The sequence below is a fragment of the Protopterus annectens genome, chromosome 12.part0 (assembly GCF_019279795.1).
Source record: "Protopterus annectens isolate FY-2018-M chromosome 12.part0, PAN1.0, whole genome shotgun sequence".
Taxonomy (NCBI): Eukaryota; Metazoa; Chordata; order Ceratodontiformes; family Protopteridae; genus Protopterus; species Protopterus annectens.
The window spans coordinates 976542517-976565666 of record NC_056746.1 but is presented as its reverse complement, the minus strand read 5'-3'; the positions used below and the strand labels follow the sequence as shown (position 1 = coordinate 976565666).

Genomic DNA, 23150 nt, shown 5'->3' with positions numbered 1-23150 from the left:
TATGAGATGAATGAAGTAAAAGGCTTTTCTGATCACTGCTGCTACATGATGGTTGAATGTGAGGTTATCAACCTGAGTGCCCAGGTCTCTCACCACAGGTTGTATGCTTTGGGGGTTGCTGTTGATGTGGTAATCAATAGGGGCCGTGTTTTGCCAAATAGTATGCTGATACATATTTTTGTATTTAGCTTGAGGCCATGACTTTGGCACCAGTTAGTTGCTGTGAGACCCGTTTTTTAGTATGTTAACATAATTTGGGGAGTCAATGAGAGCACCCAACTTGCAGACATCTGCAAACTTGCTCAGCCACGAGCCTTTTGTCTTTGCCTGAACCCCTGAGAAATAGACGCCAAACAGTAGGTGTCCAAGTAGGTGTCCAAGGACAGATCCCTGGGGAACTCCACTAACCATAATCATGTTTTGCCTCATTTGATCTAGAAAACTTCTCTTACTTACTTCCCTTGCTGTATTATGGTATAAATGCAGAGGCAATGGACAAAAAGGGTCCAGTCTGCATCAGTCTGCTTTACCAACAATTACATAAAATCATAATTAAAATGACAATGAAATACTCAGAAATTCATTAAAAGCCCTAGCATGATACAAGTTGCAATTCAGGAACATAGTAGCTGTAATGAGGTAAGACCTCAATATTGACTAATTTGATGTTACTGCTCATGTAGATGGTGAAATCTCCCTCCTATCATTATTATACATGCTTGCACAAACATGAATACATACACACATGCTCGCTACAGTCTCTGTCCCTGCCTTTCCATGATATCCCCTCCCCTGTAATAGTTTAGTGCCATTATGGCACATATTAGGCCATGTTGTCTAGCGTATTCCCCCATACAGGTTACACTGTTGATGCTGTTATGGTACTTAAGAGAGTCTTCCCAGGTAGTGTAGTGTTCCCCATCCCCATCACTCTTATAAAGTGTGTGCCATTATGGCACTTATCCTCATTGTCCAATGGTCCCCCCCCATCGCTATACTAATGCTGGTGCCATTACAGCACTATACAATGTGTCCAGTGGTTTTGCCCATCCCTGTTATAGTAGTCTGTGCCTTGGGCACTTTGTGGAGTAATTCCTGGTGTCTAGTATATCCACCACCCCGTACCCCACTGCAACATTGGTGCCATCATGGCACTTAAAGTATTCCTCTCCTGGATCGCTGTACTGATGCACATGCTGTTATGGGATTTATAAAGTAAGCCCTAACCCCTATTCTTGGTAGTAACATTGGTACCAGTACTACATTTTACAAATGATCCCTGGTGTCTAATGTATTCCCCTACCTTATGTCTCTCTTTTGCTGTGGGTACCATTATGGCACTTGGAAATTAAGCCTTGGTGTTTAGTTATCACACCACATTCATCTTCGGTGGTTAAACATGGCCTTTTGCCCCTGTTCACTACTGCAATGTGCTGGGGATGGATGTGATGATCTACATGACTGAGCATTTTCTTAAATCATATGGCCATGTAGATACCTTCCTGGAGGTGGATCTGCACATGACTAATTTGAATACAGCTGTCCCACCAGAATGCCTCATTAGCATTCAGCACAGCCTTAGGGTCAGACCTTTGTAGTGCTGCACATCTTTGTGTTGGAGGACCATGCAGCACTTTATAAGGGTGTTTGCTGAATACAAAAAAGTATACACGTCATGGTACCTTTATGACTCTGGCCCATAATTTTGAGAAATGCTGGGAAGAAATGAATTACAAAGAAAATATTAGAAATTTATAATGCAAGATAAAACAGAGACAGGACTGAAGCTCTATTTATCTACATGCAGTTAATATATAATTACACTTTTATGTAAATATATATGTGTGTGTGTGTTTGTGTGTGCAGTAGTAAAGATATACATAAAAAAACAATAAATAAAAAGCAAAAATAACTAAACATCACAATTTCTAAGTGCAAGAATGTCCTTCTAGGTGGGCACCGATGGAAAATAACAGACCTGCCACTTGTGGCCCTGCACCTTACAACCCTACTGAGTGGACCATTATTTCTATAATGCCCTCTAACAGTAAATGAACATTTATATGTATCTAATATATGTTCTTGTGATTTTTGTCTACTTTATAGTATATTAGATTTTAGAAAACGGTATTAAAAACTGAAAATTTATATATTTATTTTTACATTACCAAGCTAAAAGGAAAAAAGAAAATTAACACTGTACAGAAGGAGAACAAAATAGATCACACTTTGTGGCTGCATATATATGTTCATGCAATTGTCAACAGACTTCATATAGTCTTTATTAGGCCATTATGAAACTAACATTATTTTATGTCCGCCATGCAGATGATAGGTTTCAGCTCTGGTACAATTCTAAATTGCATAATTAAGCTCTACTCAAAGAACAGACGTGGGTAATGTGGGATTTACCCATTGTAAGCATGGTCTGGCTCTGATCACAAGGGTAAAGGCAGAGCGATCAAACTTAAACCAGATATGGATAAATCCTACAATATCCACAAACACAAGTGGATTATTGCTGATATAAAATAACATTATTAAAAAAGACATTGCTCATCTTTTTTTTTAAACAATGTCACTGTAAATCCACACGTCTTGCTTATGCAGTATTTTTCTGCCATATTTCATGTCTGGGGGCTGACATGCATGTGTGCATGCATGCACTGCACTGGATGCCCCAGTACACTAGGCTGAATGCAGTTTTTTTGTAGGATTCAAGTGTGTAAGCATCCTTCTGTTTATATGAAGATCCTATGGATCCTCTGATAGCTTGGCAGTGAGTTTGGAGTATTTTTTTTCTTTAATTTTTGCAACATTTTGCTTGTATTCTCTCCACTTTTGGAGCAGAGACCTGTTGGAGGCTGTAGCATTTATGATAGGTATACTGACTTCTCTGTCCAAAGAGCATGCACATTTTGGCTATTAATTACAGATAACTGTATAATGACATCAGTTCCATTATTGAGCAACTATGCTGGAGAACAAATCAACTCTTTTCACACTATTATAATGGCTGATGTGTCAAAATTACTGTTTTCCTCAACTGGAAGAGATATGATGGCAACGTGTGCTTTATGCAGTTTACTATTTCGCTTGAAAAATATATATGTAAAAGGACAATGGAAAGTGAAAATGTTTATCATCTCTTTCTGATTCTCTGTTTATCTACACATATGCATGTACAAACAAATGACGTTTCCCTGCACTTGTTCCAAGTTAATCAACTGTTAATGTTTTTGTAGTACTACTGATTTTACAGGAACCACTGCCTGTTAATACCTAGTCTGATTATGAAATTAACTATTAAGCACTTACTCTTTATAACCAGTTAAGTAATTAGTGTAAAACTGTGAACCTAGCATCTTTTAATTATTGATAATACTTTAATCTAAATTACTGAGTTATCAGTTCATATCACTGAATAAATAATAATAATTAATTGTTAAATGTTCAGAAAATGCTGTTGCAAGAATTCTTAGGAAGTTTAATATTTTCAGGAAGATTGTATGCTGTTGCTAGAAATATGGAAATACTTTGCTACATATTCCAGGCATGCAAAATGAAAATAAATGACAGTTAATATGTCTTGTTCTGACAGATCTTACATAGTCTGATGCCTACAGAAATCCTCCTGCTGTTTTAACAGACGGCGACGTTCCCTTGCAGACAGCAGTGGGCGAGGTCTTGTGCCAAGGCTTTCTATACTTTGTGTATCGTGTTGGTAAATGGCATTCTCCTCAAATGATAATGAATCAATGTCTTCTGCAGTTCTACAGGAGGCAACAGATTTTAAGAAAACTGTTAGATGCCCTATCATCTGTTTCTCTTGTGGCACATACTGAGGCTTTATTTGTTTAGCCTCTGTCATTACAAATAAGCAATTTAACTGTTACAGAGATGCATACAGTTATATCTCTAAAACAAATTTCTCATCCAAAAAATGACATCTAGTAATAACTGATAATTTGAAAATGGACAGGAAATGTTTTTTGTATGCTTATTTCTTGTATACTACATCCATGTTTATTATTTCACTCAAACCATAAATAGCCTGCTGAAATATAACATATACTAACATCTTTACCCAACAATCCAAAATTTAATCAGATAAGCTACAAACAAAACAATAATGTTAAAATATGCACTTAATAAAATAATGATGTGTTATAACTGGATAAAATCTAGCATAGTCTCTCTACATGTGAACAGTAGTACAGCAGGAACACATGAAGAACGTAAAATAGAAAGTGTGAAGAACAGGTTGACATCTACTTGTTTTGTGCCAAGTTTTTTTTACCATTCATAAAAAATACTATCACAGACAACAACTCCACAACCTTGGAAATAAATCAGCTTGAATTTTCAAAACTAAAGAAACCACCACAGGTATGGGAAGACATTTAGATGTGCCTTAATTCCCCATCCCCACCGCAGGTACTTGAAACTGTGATGCCTGACAACAGCGCAAAATATAGATCCATGGTCATTTTAGCAGACTTGAAGATCAGATATTGCAATTTCATAAACTGCATTATTAATTTAAGCACAATGAACATCTAAAACAAATGACTCCACCTCTCTGCATTCTGATGCAGTACTCATTTAAAGCATTTCTTGCCCTGTGTTGTTTAATTTCCTGAATTAGTACTGCAGTTCTGTATTTTCTATCAAAGGATATGATGGATCATTAGAAGTTCAGAAATATTTCTTCACTGAATATTATGATGCACATGTTGCCCCTTATTTGGTAAAACTTTTCTTACTTCTAACATCATGGTAAAATGGATAATAATTAAAAAAAAATACAACATAAATCAGATTAAAAACATACAAATTTATGAGAGCATGGTGCAAATGAGTCTTTCCTTAATGGGTAGACCTCCATCTGTTTGTTTTTTTTAATTAATGACACATAGCATTTAAAGACTTAGAGACTGCCCAAAATTCAAGAAATGTACTGTGATTGCAATAATTATTCTGGGGACTACATTATTCACAGAGTACCATTTTCCCATTATATGCTGCAAACCCCCTCATATAATGTCTTCTCTGGTAAGTTCAGACCACAAAACGGTCACCTTTGAAGTAAAAATAAAATCAGCTAACCCTGAAATATTCAGGCAATACTTTAAGGTTAATTTCTCACTATTAAGAGATAACTTGGCAAAATGTCAAGCCCCCATAAACCCCAAGAATACTGTTGCCTATGCAGAACTGTTAATAGCTCCATAGAGAAAGCTGTACCTACCATGAAGTAGTACAGAACTAACTCAAAAAACAATCCACCCTAGTAAAATCACATCAATAGGCAGTATAACAGAAGGAAGAAAGTCACTGCACAAATTAGGAGGTGTAGCACCCATCAGGATAAAACCACTCACATGAAACTAAACAAACAACTCAGAGGACAAATAAAGTCTCCCAAAGCCAAATTTGAGGTTAATTTGGCCTCCCAGTCCAAGGACAACTACAAGGCATTCTTTCGTTATGTCTGCAACCTCAAAGGCAATGCACAGTTGTGTGCAGATCTCATTGTTAATGGAGCCACCTATACTGAGCCAGAAGATATTGCAAATTTACTATCCGACAAATTCAGCTCCAACTTTACCCCTCTCTTCCGCTCAACCTTCCCTCAGGAAATACCATCAAATATAACTCCCCCTACTATTACTAGGGAGCAGGTTCTTAATGATCTCTCTTAGGCCAAGAATACTGCATCAATAGGCTCAGACAATATCTCAAGATGCCTTCTAAACAGCATAAAATATGACCTATCAAGCCTTCTGGAATTGTTATTTAACTGCATCCTTCAGACAGGCTATATGCCCAATGCAGAGAACAGCAACAGTAATCCCTCTGCACAAAGCTGGGCCATCTAAAGACCACAGAAACTACAAACCCATAAGTCTCACTAGTCTCATATGCAAAGCTATGGAAATGATCAGTAATGGTATAGGAACCCTCCAGACACTGGACCCAACCTAATCTGGTTTCATGAAGGACAGGTCATGTCTACTCAACCTGGTGGACTTCTTTGACAAGGTCACCAAAGCAAGAGATGAATGTAAAATGGTTCACACTGCCTACCTTGACCTAGCCAAGGCATTTGACACAATATCCCACTCAGACATTGTTGAGAACCTCAAAAGTTTAGGTATAAACCATTAAATCACCTGGTGGATAGCCAGCTGTCTCACAGACAGGACCCAGAAAGTTAGAATTGGGTAGTCCACCTTTACAAAGACACCAGGCAGAAGCAGACTCCCTTAGTCATTAGAAAATGCTAATTTTTTGGCATTTTCTTTTAAGAAATCAAAGCCTGTGTCAAAGACCTCTGGCTGACAATTTGCAGATGATTGCAAATTAGGAGCAGTCATAGAATCCCCACTGACACAAATGTTCTCCAGGAAAGGCTGACATAGACAAATAACTGGTGACAGAGACATGGACTAAAACTAAATGCCAAGTGATGTATAATAGTATCCTTTGGGAAGTTATCCACCCCTGCTAACTATCATATTGACAACACACCTCTAAGAGTTGATCCAGTAATCAGGCACTTGGGGGGACACACAGACAGTAATCTAGCTTTTGACCATCACGTGTCCACAGTAGTGAAAATCATTCTGTGTTGTGCAACTTAGAAATAAAGGTATGGTATCTAGGCACAAGGAAATCATTGTTCCACTGTATCCAACATTCATCAGACCCATCATGGAGTACAATACATCTTTTGGTATGTACCTAACCAGGCACATTCATCAAATGGAATGTCCACAGATGTTCCTCACTAAAAGAATAGAGGGCATAAGTAACATGTCCTCTGTAGACCACCTCAAGGCCATATCCATTATTCTGTCTCCTACAGGCTGTTGATGGGAGATCTATGCCTGGCATAGAAGGCATTGTCAGACCTCATTCTGATAGATCTCCTGCATATGAACAAAACTAACAGCGCAAGAATTATCCATTCTAAAGACTTAAACCTTGCCTGTCATATAAATAAGACCCATTGGAGAGACAGGTATGTACCCTAGAGACTATCCCTTCTCTGCAACAAGCTCTCCATCTATGTGAAGCAGTGTTCCACCCTAATCCATTTCAACAGCAACTTAGACAATTGGAAGAAAAACAGGAAATTCATCCCCGGTTTGGCAACTATCTCTCTAATGGACACTTGCAGCTTGTGAATCATTCATCTCCCAAGCTACTGTTTGTAAATGTTTAATCACCTAAGCCCCTGCTTACACTTATCAAGGGTATGAAAACTTGTGAGAAATTTGGGATGTATGGCTAGGCTTAAAAAGCCACCATGGCTGTTGACCTAGTAAACACCTATGAACCTATATGCATTGCCTTTATTCAGGTAGTGGTCTCTCTTTCATATAGAAATTTTCAGACTAAGGATTATTGTCATGTTTAAGGACTAGGAGGTGGCACAAAGCACATATTTTGACTGGTATTTGGTTTCAGTTAGTGAATCTCTAAATCTTTGGAGCAGACACTCGAGGATCTCTACACATGGGGAGCACTATTTTTATACATCTAATCAAAGCAAAAATCAGACTAGTTAGGTTTAAAGGACAGATGTTTAGCTTACTGAAGTTGTACAGAAAATGAAACAGTTAAAAACTGGAAGGTTATCTTTCAAACTTGAAAGCTTCAATCAATGTGTAGCACCTGCATAATTTGCATCATGAATTATATATGAAGCTTTCTTGTTGGTTATGCTTCCTGTTTTTATTTTCTTTTTGCCTAGTCAATAGTTAGTTCAAAATTTCAGCCAGTTAGGGGCACTAATGTCTGCCTATTTGGAAAAACAAGCCACCAAATGAACAGTCTCTCTTTTCTACAAAACTACCTGCAGATGGATGTGTGACCATTAGTGGACAGTTAAAGAAAGTCCTGGGTATAAATTCCAGCCCCCAGATAATATTCACTTGCTTCTTTTATCTTTACAGTGCTAGTGAGATAATCTTTTTATGAACTTGTCAAGTTCACCATGTCTTAAGTCTTAAAGGGGGTCAAGCCCATGTTTAAGTCAACGTCTTAAAAACAGCAACTGTGCTTTCTTAAGTATCCCTCAGTGTGGTGGGGGGATGGTCAGTCAAGTGACTGTCAATAATAATGCAGGTATTCATCACGCTTGCTGCTCTAATGGACTGACTGCTTGAAATGGAATTCCTAGTCCCCACTGTTAATTAATACCTTATTCACATACCACAGCAAAGCAGGTTACAAGATCTCAACACTTTCTCCACAATTTCCTGGAATGTGATTGGGATGCTAAAAAAATTCATTTTGACCACTTCGCACAATTCTGTAAGTTCTCTACATCCATTCCAGCTAGTTTCTTTCTGGAAGACAGAGAAAACATTCATGTGCCTCAGTATAAAGTCCTTTAATTCTGTCCTTTGATGGGATGACAAGGTCTCATCCATCCACAACCTGTGGATCAGAATCTTCAACTCAGACACAACCTGACATTTAGTAAGCTACTAATCTTTCCCTGTTTTTCAATGGTTTTAAAATCTGCTCGGGTGTCTTTTTTTTTTCAGGCTGTCTGACATTGTTACTTGCTTCCTTTACTTTTATATATGTAGTAAAACTTTCCTTCACTTTAGAACTGACCACTTCCTTTGTTTTCTATATCTAAGGGACAGTAGGTCATTTTTGGAGGAATTACTTGGGACAAGTGGCACAGAACCTTCTTATGTCAGAAAAAATCTAGGCTGACAGAACACAAGTATACTTTACTGTCTCATCTTAATTTTTCCTAAATAGCTAACTGAGGTATGGCTTGCTCCAGGACTGATATTGTATTTCAAAGGATAGAGCACTAGCAGTGTTTGACCAGCTTTTCCCCTTTCATATTGGCCCTGTATTTAAAAGCTCATACTCCATCTTGAAAGGGAGATGAGTGAGTGGCCAGTCTGACAATATATCACCTACATTTGCAGCCATATGTTGTTCCTGGCCTCACTTATGGTGGGATCTTTCCACTGTATTTACTTAAAACTAATGTAACTAAATACCCACTCCCCAGGTTAACTGCCTGTCCTGCACGCTGCTGGCTTGCCCGTAGCTTGCCTACTGTAGGGTGTACTAGTCCTCTCCTGTTGTGGTTACCTGCCCAGCGGACTGCCCTCCATTGAATTGCCACCAGTAGAGCGGAATACCGGTTTCTCCATGGAACCCTGTACAGCATCTTGAATAAGAATTGCTACATCTTGCCTACTGTAGGGTGTACTAGTCCTCTCCTGTGGTGGTTACCTGCCCAGTGGACTACCCTCCATTGAATTGCCATCAGTAGAGTGGAATACCGGTTTCTCCATGGAACCCTGTACAGCATCTTGAATAAGAATTGCTACATCTTGCCTACTGTAGGGTGTACTAGTCCTCTCCTGTTGTGGTTACCTGCCCAGCGGACTGCCCTCCATTGAATTGCCACCAGTAGAGCGGAATACTGGTTTCTCCATGGAACCCTGTACAGCATCTTGAATAAGAATTGCTACATGTATGTTCCTACTAGTGCTACTATCTAATCAGTATTTACTGTCTGTACCAATTCTGGGGACATTTAGTTGTGAGGATAGGGCTCTGCCTCGTGTCCACCAGCAGCTTAACATAACCCTTACTTCCTTTCCATCTCCGCTACCTTGTTACCCTTGCCCGTTTTCATTAGCTTGATATCTTAGGTAGTAATTACATCCTAAGGCCACTAGATGGCAGCATAAGTCTGCTTTCCTTCCAATTTGGTATTCCCGCCCTTAAGAGAAGCAACTTTGGCAAAACTTACTATACAGTTTCTAGTACTTACCCCACGTAGTGCTACCTTGTCCCATCCTGAGGCTTTCTCCCTAGCTCTGTTTTTCCTCACCTAGTAAAGCTAGACCTAGAAGGGAACATATACCTCCATCTCTCTGCTTATATCTTCCTGTAGTTGTATGTATAATATATGTTTTTATCCTCCTGCCCTCCCTTCATTTACCCCTTTTTGTGGTAATGCTCATGAATTCATTATTGTATTAGCTCAGTCTGTACACTCTAACTTCCCTCCAAGTCTCTCTGACCCATCTCACAAACAAGCTAACTGATTTCCTTGCTCTACCCGCTCCGTTCGCCCTGTGGGCTCACTCCGCTCCCCTACCCTACCCCCAATTCCCACCCACCCCCAGTGACCCTATACTTATACGTGTATAACCCATCCCACTACTATTTCCATCAATAACATCTCAGACTTAAGTAGCTCCACCCTAATACCTCTCTATCTCCACACCCGAGCCCAGTGCTACATCAACCTATATGATAACAAGATTAATTAGCTTTACCCTACTATTTCCCTATCCCCTGGCCATCCTATTCCTGTTTCCTTGACCACACCTTCACTTACTATGTATAACCCAAGCATTTCCAAATATAACATCCTTCTCTACTCCATCCTACTCCTAAATACTCTTCTCATTTCCTACTCCCTTACCTTCTATGAAAATAGAAAGCTTACACGATCCCATCTAACAGCAAAAGAAACTAATACCCATTATGAATACACCCCACTATCTCACTGCAACATTACCTCATCTTCTTCATACCTTAAACCTCAATACTACAGAGCAACACATATCAAGTTTTTTCAACTTGTGAAACCTTTGCCATTACTTTCCAAACTTTGCAAACATACCTATAGTCACCAACAACTTTTATTCATTTATGGTGACATTCGCCCCAATCCAGGCCCAAATACCTATTACCCTACTATCCCCTCAATTAAACAAGCAACTTATTCAAGTCTTCCCTCCAGTCCCATTTCTCTTCAGATAGCCCACCTTAATATTCGTAGCCTGAATAATAAAACAACTCAACTCCATGCCCTCCTTGACTTATACTCCTTTGATATCTTTTGCCTAACTGAAACCTGGCTAAAGGCAGACACCAAAGACATTGACATAATACCACCAGGATATAATATCATTAGACTTGACTGTAATATCAAAAAGAGTGGAGGGGTAGCAGTACTTTACAAAACTGAACTACTGGTTACCCTACTAGATACCAAACCTCCCTCACTATGCAATAGTGAAATCTTAATAACCAAATTACAAATGAATACAAATAAATCCATCTATATCATTTGCTGTTACATCCCACCAGGTAATAACATTAACACCCTTGAAAACCTTCTTAGCTGGCTCTCAACCTCCTTCCCTCAGGAAACTATACTACTAGGAGGCTTTAATATTGACTGGAATTCTTGTATTTCCCAAATACCCTCGTCACATATAAATCTCTATGGCTTTCATCAACTGATTACCGTCCCTACAAGAATAGACAAAACCAGCTCTAAACAGAGCATCCTGGACTGGATACTAGTTAATTGCAACCCCATGACCTATACCACAGGAAGACTACCGGATAATATTAGTGACCATTTCATCACTTTCATCAACAGACTAAAGAGCCCTATAGCCAATAATATACAACTCAGAACTAGCAGGAACAAAACAAATTTCAAACAAGCCAACTTCCAACTAGAACTCAAAGCTTGTAATTGGTCTACTCTAAAATATTTACCTCTTGATGAGGCTGTTTAATACTTCAACAACAAATTCCTCCAAATTCTCAACCTCCATGCCCCCAAAAGACTAATAAAAACCAAAGCTAAGACTGCTCCCTGGTTATCTAAAGAAACCAAACAAAAAATGCTACTTAGAAATAGGACTTGGAACAAATGGAGATCTACCAAAAACCCAGCTGACCACATAATCTTTAAACAACTTAGAAACGAAACAAAGAAATTAATATTCCAAGATAAAAAAAAATACTATTGGGAATTCCAACACTCTCAACGTCAAAATCCTCAAAAATTCTGGGCGGGTATCAACAAACGTCTTCACCCTGGCCATTCCAAAACACCAACTCCCTCTAAGCTCACTCAAACTACACCCAAACAAATTGCTGACACTTTCAACTCATTTTTCTTAGACACTGTCACTACCCTGGCATCAACTTTATCTCCAAAATCCACTCAAGTACCTCGCTTCCTTAATGATAAACCTCCCTCTTTCAAATTACAACCTGTCTCGACAGGCCTCATCTATACCTTACTTACCAAACTTAAACCATGCACCCCCTCAGCTGACCTCATCCCAGCTGAGTACCTACAAATAGGTGCCAAAGCACTAGCCTTTCCTGTCTCCATTTTAATAAACTGAACTATAACTGAAGAAACTATTCCTACCCTCTGGAAGGTCTCTCACATCATTCCACTTCATAAGAGTGGTAACTCGAACGAGCTCTCTAACTTCCGTCCCATAGCTCTTCTTTCTCCACTAGCTAAAATCATGGAAAAATGTGTTCATAGGCAATTACTTGATCATCTCCTTCAAAACAATCTTCTAGCAGACTGCCAACATGGCTTTAGACCTCATCACAGTACCACCACTGCTCTATTGTCATTCACTGACAATATTAATAAAAATCGGAACTTACTTTCCTCAGCTCTATTTTTAGACCTCTCAAAGACCTTTGATATGGTTAACCATCCTCTCTTACTAAACATCCTGCAATCATTTAACTTAGACTATCAGACTATCCAGTGGTTTTATTCCTACTTGGATAATAGACAACAAGCAGTACTTTGGGAAAATCACTTATCTTTTCTTCTTCCAATCAAAATAGGAGTACCACAAGGCTCAATACTTGGACCTCTCCTTTTTTCCATCTTTATCAACAACCTACATCAGTCCATTCCATACTCCATCTGTATTCAATATGCCAATGACTCTACACTGATATGTTCAGCTTCCTCCCCAACTGAGCTTCAAGTTACTACACAAAAAGTCTTCACAGCAGCCGAAAACTGGTTCCACCAATATTGCCTCTTACTGAACCCCAAAAAGACTAAATTATTACTTTTTACACCTACACAAAAATCATCTTCTTTTACATTTAACATAACTTCTAATAATGACACTATAATATCCCCAGAACACACTACCAAACTCCTTGGGGTCACAATTGACCACAATCTTAACTTTGATTCCCATATTAACTTAACCCATCAAATCAGTCAATAGAAAACTTGGATCACTCTATAGGCTTACACCCTACCTCACAATCTTAGTCAGAAGCACTATAGCACAAACACACCTACTCTCCACCCTTCTGTATGCCTCACCTATCTTTTCAAACTTATGTAAAGCTAATTACAATAAACTAGCAACAGCATACAATAATATAGCCAGATTTGCAACAGGAACCCCCTTTCGTACCCATCATTGCTCTAATCTTAAACAACTAGGCTGGCTTGAACTTCATAATCAGATTCTACTTCAGCAATTAACCATCACCCACAAAATCTTCTATCAGCCTTCAAATACTACTATACTTAGCTCTCTTATTACACCTTATAAAAACATCTCTTCCTTACGCTCTGCCACCAAGCTTCTAGCAGACTCCTTCAAATCCAACAACAAAGCTGGGAATAGTCTATTTGCCAACTGTATTGCACCTGTCTGGAACAAACTTCCTAGTGAAATTACTGCAATGACCTCATTAAATACTTTTAAGAAGCATGTTATAATCTGACTAAACTCCCAATGGCTCTGCCCTTGTACTAACCCTGACTAAACTTTTTTTTTTCTCCTTTTACATCTTTCACACTGTCTAATCTTAACTAGCTTTCTATAGCTCTGTTGTTTTTCCAATTTTACTAATAAAGAGAGAGAGTAAAAAAAAAATATATATATATATATATATATATATATATATATATATATATATATATATTTTTTTTTTACATATATATTTCTTTTTTCCTAACAATGTAATTACTTGTACATTTTATTCTTTTGTATAACAAGCATAATATCTGTTGTCCTTTTGTGGAGCTTTTCTCCCCGGGCCTCTACTGAAAATGGACATGTATCCAGCTAGACTAGCCCGGTCAACAAATGTAAAATAATAGGGTACGTTCTCGTCTACAAGATACTACAGAATTCCTAAAAATTATTTCTGAAACCCAGTTGGAACCAGAGTGGCGTATGTGCACACTTGATGTTACTATATATGCTTTATATACTAACATCCCTCATCAGGTTGGTCTGGAAGCCATTGGTTATTGGTTGCAGGTGGCTGGTTTATATCAGCCTGATTTTAACAACTTTCTTGTAGGTCTTGCAGACCATGTCTTAACCAACAATGTCTTTTTTTACCAGGACACTTGCTATTGGCAAACCAAGGGTACAGCTATGAGGGCATCATTTGCCCCCATTTATGCTGACCTATTCATGGCATTTATTGAGGAACAAATCATTTATGATAGTAGCCGCAATATTTTCCTGGATGAAACTGACATTTGGAGATGCTATTTGGATGATTGCTGGATGGTATGGAGGACAGATGTGGACTACTTGTTGGAATTTATATCCTATTTGAATGACAACAAATGGGGCCTGCATTTTACAGTTAACCATCATGTAGATACAATCACGTTCCTTGATGTCTTGATCAATAGATTACCTGATCACACTTTAAGTACGCAGGTCTTTAGGAAGTATCCTCAATTTAACACTGTCCTCCATGCATCCAGCTTTCATCCTCCTCATATAGCAAGGAATATCCCCAAATCACAATACATACGAATGAGGCACATTTGTTCTCAGGAACCCACTTTTCAAGAACACAGACAGGATTTGACTAGGAGATTCAAGTCCAGGGGATATCATATGGGGCATGTTCTGCGGGCCAGGAACTGGGCAAACACATTGAACAGGGAGGATCTGTTGACCTATAAATCACGGGATGAACATAACCCACAACCAATTAGATTTGTCACCACATATGCGAGGAATTCAGATGTACTTATTAACAGCATATACAGACACTGGAACATATTACAGTGTGATCAGGAGCTATCGAATATGTTACCAGATAGGTGTCGGTTTTCATTTCTTAAAGGCAAAAATTTGGCATCCTGTTTCAATCATTACAGACATTCTCATGATAAAAGCTGGTCTCAAGTGACACAAAGTACCATTACAGGTGAACCTTTTTGATTGGATGTTTCCCATGTGGCCACTGTATAAACTGTGATAAAATATTTAAGTCCCAACAGTTTACAAGCAAAAACTGTGGCATGGTGTATGACATAAAATTTTTTGCCAGTTGCAGCAGTGACTGGCTTGTATATTTAGCCACATGCACTTGTGGATCTTTCTATATTGGCCAAACATCTCGTCCTCTCAGGCTAAGAATCTCTGAGCATGTAAGTAACATCAAGAACAAAAAATCCAACAATGCATTATATAATCATTGTATGTTACAGAAATCAGATAAATTTACATTTATGATTATTGACGTGGTAAAGGGTAATAAATTAAACAAAACAGGTTGGCATTCCATTCTAGACTCTAAAGGGAAAAAATGGATTGTAAAGCTAGGTGGATTATTTCTACCTGGTCTTAATGAGCAATTTTAAATGAACCAATGAAGGTGTTGATGCAGGTATATAAACAGTAGCATTTGATTTTTTATGTTTACACTGATGAAGGCTGTGTTTCTTACCAGCCAAAACTGGTCTGGTTACTTGTTTTTTATGCTGCTTTAATTAATAAACTTTTTTCAGGTCACAGTTTGCTGGCTCATTGTCTTTTTGAGTTTACAAACATGCCATGTAGTGAAATTCCATACGATTATTGTTTGCAGGTGATCAAGCCTCTTTGCATCAGTCATTTCTTTACTATACTTATGCCAAAGTTGTTGAATCTCAGAGACCCCTTCATAACTTATTATTCTCCTCCTTAAGTTTCTGACCTTTGGAGAAAGTCTGATCAGCTTAACATAATTGAAAACTGTCTCTCTCTTTTTTTCAAGACCTTTTATCTCAGACCAGTAAAATTGCACTACAGTGTGTTGAAAAAGGCATCACTCCTACAAGGATCAAGCAAACTATTCTTAAATTGAGCGAGCAATGAAAATAGTGGAACAACTAACCTGAGCTATGAAGCTTGAATAACCATGACTCAGTCTATAAAGGTTCAAATGACTGACTTACATGGTTTTGGATAGCTGATAGTCTACTCCATAGAATGGACTCATCAGCTAATCCAGGCTGTTGGAAATCTGATCAAACCATTACAGCAAAACACAACATTTTATAGTTGCCCTTCTCTGTAATCATTTCAAAATGGTGTTCTATAATACTTCAAAGTGATCTGGATAGATGATCCTATTAACAAAGTATTTAATCCTATTTAATTTCTCATTTGCATTGGTGAGTTCTCATATCTTGAAGACCTGCATTTTCTTCCAAAAGATGCTGATAGGCAATGCCAGATTAACAAATCATTTAATCTTATTTAGTGTCCCTGCTCATCTAAAGTCCTCAGAGCTTGGAAATCTATATTATGAGCAGTATCGACTGCTAAAGCATTGCAAGAGAATGGAAATTGTTCATTTACCTTCCCATTGAAGAATGGCTACTGCTGAGGGTGGGTGCTACAGTAATGAGTGGTTAAGGAGCTACTACTGCATGTTATCCAGTCCCTGTATTTGTTGAGTGAGTGTTGTGTCTCCATTCTTGGTGTCAAGTTGAGTATGTTAAAGGTGGGTGCAAGATTCCTTCAGGGGTGTGCCCTGTCTCTCCTTCTGTTTATGATCTTCATGAACAAGGCATTATAGCATAGCCAAGGTATGGAGAGTATTCCGTTTAGGGACATGATGTTACATTTTTCTTATCTGAAGATGATACTGTCTTCTTGACTTTCACTATGTACACTGGAGCAGGATTACTTCTGAGTGTGAACTGGTTGGGATGAGAATCAACACCTCTAAATCAGAGGTCGTGGTTCCTTCCTGAAGCATAGACGGCTGCTTTTAAGTAGAGGACTTTAAGTATCTTGGTGTATTGTTTAGGAATGAGGGCGGAGAGAAACAGAAGACTGACCTGTGGGTGAATGCAGCTTTGTCAGTCCTTTGGGGACTGTAGTAGATCATGATAGTGATACAGAAGCTGAATACAAATGAAAAGCTCTTAAATTACCTTCAGTCTGTGTCATCATCTTAATCCATGACTGGGACTTTTGAGTAGGAACTGAAAGGGTGACATCATGGATACAAGCAGTGGAAAAATTAGTTCCTTCACTTGGCTCTTGTGGGTCACACTCCAAAACTGAGTCAGAAATATAGAAATCCATGAAGGTCATGAGGTTGAGACCCCGCTCCCCAGGAATGAGAGGTGACAGTTGAGATAGTTTGAACATAAACTGAAGATGTCCATTGAATACCAGACACAGCTCACTGAGACTGGGCTCCAGCCAGAACCAGGACATGCCTGAGAGTGAGAGAGAGATTATAACTCACCTATCTTGGTACTGACTAAATCTCTCCAGGGAAGGCTGATGACCATTCTCCTGGAGGTAGACAAGGCTGGCATGTCCAGCCTAGCTTGCTACCACTGTGACCTTCACTAGGATAAACGATTTAGGAGATGGATGGATGCACAATTTTAATATGAGATAAGTACAGTAAATATGACAGCTATGCTAGGGTAACAAAACTAAATTCATGACCAAATACTGGGCTTAATTCTGGTAAGCTACTCATTCTTATGATCCTAGACCGTTGCTAGAGTTGATTATTTTTCAAAATTCTGCTCTTCCAAATGTTAGTTTATTAGTGTTTCATGAATTTCTGAATGCGACTCCCAAGTTCTTCTTTTGTTATGTAGTGTGAGGAGGCTGTTTGCTGGGAAGAATGAAAACACCACAGTTAATAAGATAATGTGCTGTGAGAAGGAATATTGATTTCTTGTGTAGCACTTTACAATTTTATGTCAGTTTGCTTAGCTTACAATGAGGATTTTTCTTCCAGTTTGGTAACCCTTTACCTTCAGTGACAACAAACACTTAGGACGACTGCCCATTATTTTATCCATTAATTCCCTCATTAAATCATCTTAGGGGGCAAGAGTTGAATGACGATGATGGCCATCATATTATGGAGCTTTTAGCATGCATTTATCCTGGCAGAAAATATTTAGTACATTACTCAGGACACACACAGGTTCATTCGCATGTACTCCTACAATAACAAGCTTGCAGTCTATTCAACTTCACAAATTTCATATAATAACTGCTTTGAACTCTGCCAAGGGACAGCAGTAGAGTGATTAGTCCAACATTCATTTGACAAAGTAGATCTAATCTTCAGCTGCGGAATCCTACCACTCCAGTTCTCCCTCTGGGACACTAATCAAGCAAACCAAGTATGCCATTGTGCCATTAGACAAGTCAGGGAACTACTTTCTACAAGGAAATCTCTTTTTTTTTGGTAATTGTTTGATATTTTTAGATTCCTAAATACGAGTTCCAGAATAGCAAGACTGAATAACTGAAAATGCAGACTTACGTACATTAGGTATAAGATTGTTCTTTCTCAGAAAATTCCATTTTCTTCAAGGTATGGAGATCTTGGAACTGATATATATATATATATATATATATATATACACACACACACACACACACACACATTTTATATATATATATATATATATATATATATATATATATATATATATATATACACACACACATACATGGGTCTAGGACACATGCTCGAATAGCATATGTCCAAATCACAAAACATCGAACACACATACACGAAAGCGCTTAACATCAAAAAGTGCTTCCTTGTATGTGTAGTTCCAAAAAAAAAATCTACACCCCCCCTACTTTTTTATTCTCACTCCATCGCACTACAGTGGGGAAAAGGGAATTTTCCCTTACCTGCACTGTAGTCCGATCTACGAAACAGGCACACATACACGGAAGCGCTTGTCGATGTTGAGCGCTTTCGTGTATGTGTGTTCGATGTTTTATGATTCGGACATATGCTAGTCGAGCATGTGTCCAGATCCCATATATATATATATATATATATATACACACACACACACACACACACACACACACACACACACACACACACACACACACACATTTATATATATATATATATATATATATATATATATATATATATATATATAAAAAAGTGTGTGTGTACACATTTGGGCTGTGGTGGGGTTGCCTTCCATATCAGGGGTGCTGGGGCTTGTTTCTCTGCAAACAACAAAAACAAAACTTTAAAGAGAACAGCAATGTTCCTCATTTGCTGTTCTCCTGTATTTTCAGACTTTTTTTCATAATTCTGGGGCTCATGCATATTAGTCTTGGAATTATAATAGAGCGCCATTTTTGTAGCATAAGTTTAGAGGCAAGAAGGTGTGCATTCATTTTGGTACTTTAGAGGCTCTTACTTGCTAAGTTTCTCCTTATTTAGAATACCCGTGTAAAAGATATAAAAAAATTACTGAAGTATCTCAATTATGGAATAGACTGAAAAGTCAGCTGAACAGCCTACCATAATCAGCCTTTTAATTTGCAAACAACAGATTGAGAAATCAAATACATTCTGAGAAAACCAACATCTGAGCAAATACTGTAATGCCGATTGTTCTAGGTGTATAAATGGACCATGATCACTAAATGCAGCAACCAAGATATCTTCTTTGATGTTATATTGCAGGGAACTTGTAAAAGCTATGTCTTGTATACCAGATGCATATATACGCTATTGGTTCTTATGGTTTTGATAGGTCCGCATCAAATCTGCCAAGTAATGAAGAACCATTGCTCAAGCCTACTGGAGTCTTCTGTGTGAACTCAGGACTGAAACCAGTCCTTCAAAAATGTCATTCTCTGTTTCCTGTAGCTGAGCAATCCCTTATCTATCCAAGACTTTTCTTCATACCACACAGGTTTTACTGCAAATTAATGTGCCTGGCATAAGACACAGAATGGATATCTTAGTTATGTCCAACTAAAGAATACCACCGCAAGCTCTTTAGTAAAGGTCTTCAGAGATGAGACAAAGGGTTTCAGTCTATATTCCTGAAGTTCTGGCTAAATAATGTGGCATGAATCCTGGAATTAATGGTTCTCAAGGAAGTGTGTACTTTCTCTTTTAGAAGTAACATCTTATAGTTTGCCCAGTATGGCAGTTAAGCTAAATAACTCATTTTGCTAGTCTGACCGTGGGGATACTCTTCCAAAATGCTGCAGTATGTATGCCTTATTCAAGTAGTGGATGTACACCTAATGCAAGGGGTATGACAGTCTATTAGTGTTACTGCTAGTATATCTGACAGTTCCTTAAGATATTAGTTATACCTAACTGAGGACAGAAGGCATATTTATTTATTTATTATCATTTGCTTACCGGGAAAATCCTTCTGGGCAATCACGTCCCTTTTCAGTGGAGGCCCTGCAGAAAAGCTACATGAGACTACATGAGAAATATCGTTAGCACTTATACAATATACAGTATGCTCAGCTAACATACAGAGAGGATAAATAAAGCAGACAATTATGAAATAAACAAGTGTATTTTGCAGCAAGACAGTCAACATTGGGTGCAGTTAAGTAGTACTACATTGTCAGATATAATTATATGCATTTTGTTATAAGAGTAGAAGACAAGAAAATAAAAGAGAAGACACAATCAGTGATGTTAATGTGTATGTAGGAGAGGCAGTTTAGAAATATTTTAGCCTGGAGAACTGCATGGATATAGTCAGGAGTCGAGCAGGAATAGTTTTAATTTATTTTTGAAGTTACTTGTGTTGTTGAGGGGTCTGATTGGAGGGGAATCGGATTTTGAGATAATTAAATAATGAAGCAATATTGTCTGGGTGCATGTCTGGGTATGAACTGGGCTGCTGCTCTATATCTACCTGAGAATAAATGTTTTTTGATGGAGTTCCAGAAAGTAAAAGGATTTTTTGGTGACCGTTTTTTTTTTTTTTGGTTAAAATAGTGATTTATTTAACTGTTTTTAACTTTGATTTTGGTTTGATTGCAAAGGTGTCTGAAGTTTTAGAGATTTGCTGCATTTTGTTATTTTGCCATATTTTTCACGCCTTATCCCTATCCTGTATGAACATTTTGGTTGTTGGAGATAGCCAGAGGGAAGTATTTAGTTTGACCTTCTTTCTGCATTTGGGTGCCAATTTGTCTAGAACATTCAGGATGGTAGTATTAAATATATGGACTGTATCATCTAGATGTTGAGAGTACTCCAATTTATAGAAGTAAGAATAGTTATGTTTCTTTGTTAGATGTTGTACTTCTTTAATTGTAAACAGTTATCTTGGAGCTTTGTATGCAGTGCTTTTAAATGTTATTAGAGTATTCTGTATGTTGTATATGTACTACTGTTATTGTTTCTTGTGGAGGTTTTCTACCTGGGCCTCCATTGAACATGGGTTTGTTTTGCCCTGTTGAACTTGCCTTGTAAACAAATGGAAATAAATAAATAAAATAATTTTCACAAGTATGGTAGCAGTTGAGATTTCTTTGTGTTGGGATCTACATGCAGATCCCATGTTCAAGCCTGGTTTTCAGCAGGAGTCATATCTCTCAACCTCTTAGAGCAAGAAATCTGGATGAAGCCATAAAAATGGGGGCAACAAAGTCCTAAAAATAGGGACAATTTTTAAATCCTGCTCTTATAAACTTAGAAAGTCAATAGAATAAAAAGTTTTGCAAGTCAATAGAATAAAAAAGTTTTGCATTATCATGAATTTTCTGAGGAGTATGAAGTCTGAAACACAAATGTCTGTCATTTTCTGAAGTCAATCCTCAAAAAAATAACCAGTAATTTGCAAGAAAAACAAAATGTTATGAGGAATAGACAAAAATATAAGGCAAAAGTCTGGACAGTTGAGAGCTATGACTGGAATGTTATCACAAGGACTGAAACTTTGAAGGCTGGCAACAGAGGTAAGTCGGTTGAAAAAACCTACTGAGCCTTTTAGATGCAGAGCTCATCCTTTAATAATGACAGTTTGGACCCACATAAGTTCTTTGCTTCAGAGGGTGCATACCCTGGCTATTACCCTAGGGGTTTGTATTTTGTTGTGTATGTGCTGCATATACCCAGACGATGGTGTCTAAATTTGAGTAGCCTTGGGGGTAGTTCAGGACAAAGATTTTCTTTCCAAAGTTCTCCTTTTGGACCCAGAAGTACCATTACCCACAGGCTGGAGGGGCTGCTGAATCATCCTATGCCAAGGCTCACAGTTCAGGACCCATACACAAAGCAGATGCTTGCTGTCTGGTGGATTCTGGAGTCATGGGTACATGATGGCATCATATGGAGTTTGGCTTGATGCCAGTGGTGGGATGAATGTAGTCTTCCCTTGTCTGTGCACCACTTTTAGCAAGTGCATTCTCAGGTTCCAGATCCTTGTTACTCAGCATTTAATGTGAACATACTGCATACTCAATTACCCTATGCAGAATCCTGTATGAGGTCACCTCTGGTACTGGTGGGATCAAAGAACTCCCTCCCACTCAGAATCCTATGAGAAGTCTAAGGACCCTTGAGCCATTGTCTTTCAAATAGACAAAGAATCCTTTCCACACTGCAGTTTCTACTGAAGATGCTTATTGACACTTATTTGAGAAAGATATTGCATATTATGCAGTCCTCTAGAGACTGACAGCTACCCCCAGTCCATCACCCTGGAAGTATATTAATGTGTATCTGGGGAAGAAAGAAAAAGACCTTGTGCCATTCCACTCAGGGAGCCAGTTATTAAACCTGCTATTATTGCAACCTGGAACACCCAGGTTCTGTTCTTCACAGACAGAATCATAGCTAGGCTATCTGGCAGTCTGTGCAGCTCCATGATCAGCAACCCCTCCCCCTACCCACCCTGTGCACTTTTTTCCCTGAATGGGCTCCCCTCAACTCTAAATTAAGAAAAAAGACTCCTAGAGATGAGGTCAAAAAATATCTTCTCAAAGCTGAGGACAAAAGCAAATAAAGCAATAATGATCTCTTCTGCTTTAAATCTTTAGCAAAGCATATGCTACAAATGTTACAACAACTTGCTACAGTGAAACTAGAAAACACAAAGATTTGCTGCTTCAGCTGTTACTACAAATATAGTAACCACTGGTAGCACATTTTCACAACATAAGTATCTGATGATCATGACACCTAAGACCTTATACTGGGGCCAGTCACCTCCTTTGCCCCAGCTTAGCTATGCCTCTGTATGCAGCCATAGCTCTCAC

The 23150-nt window shown here is 38.3% G+C and overlaps 1 protein-coding gene across 2 annotated transcripts in view; it reads right to left on the bottom strand.

Annotated features, from left to right (window-relative positions):
- LOC122816916 (protein FAM13A-like) overlaps positions 1-23150 on the bottom strand; it is a 1835067-nt gene that overhangs the window by 578903 nt on the left and 1233014 nt on the right. For both annotated transcript variants that reach the window (XM_044089997.1, XM_044089998.1), the window contains exon 7: positions 3609-3773. In XM_044089997.1, coding sequence (XP_043945932.1) covers positions 3609-3773 — 165 coding nt within the window. The remainder of the gene's footprint in view (positions 1-3608; positions 3774-23150) is intronic.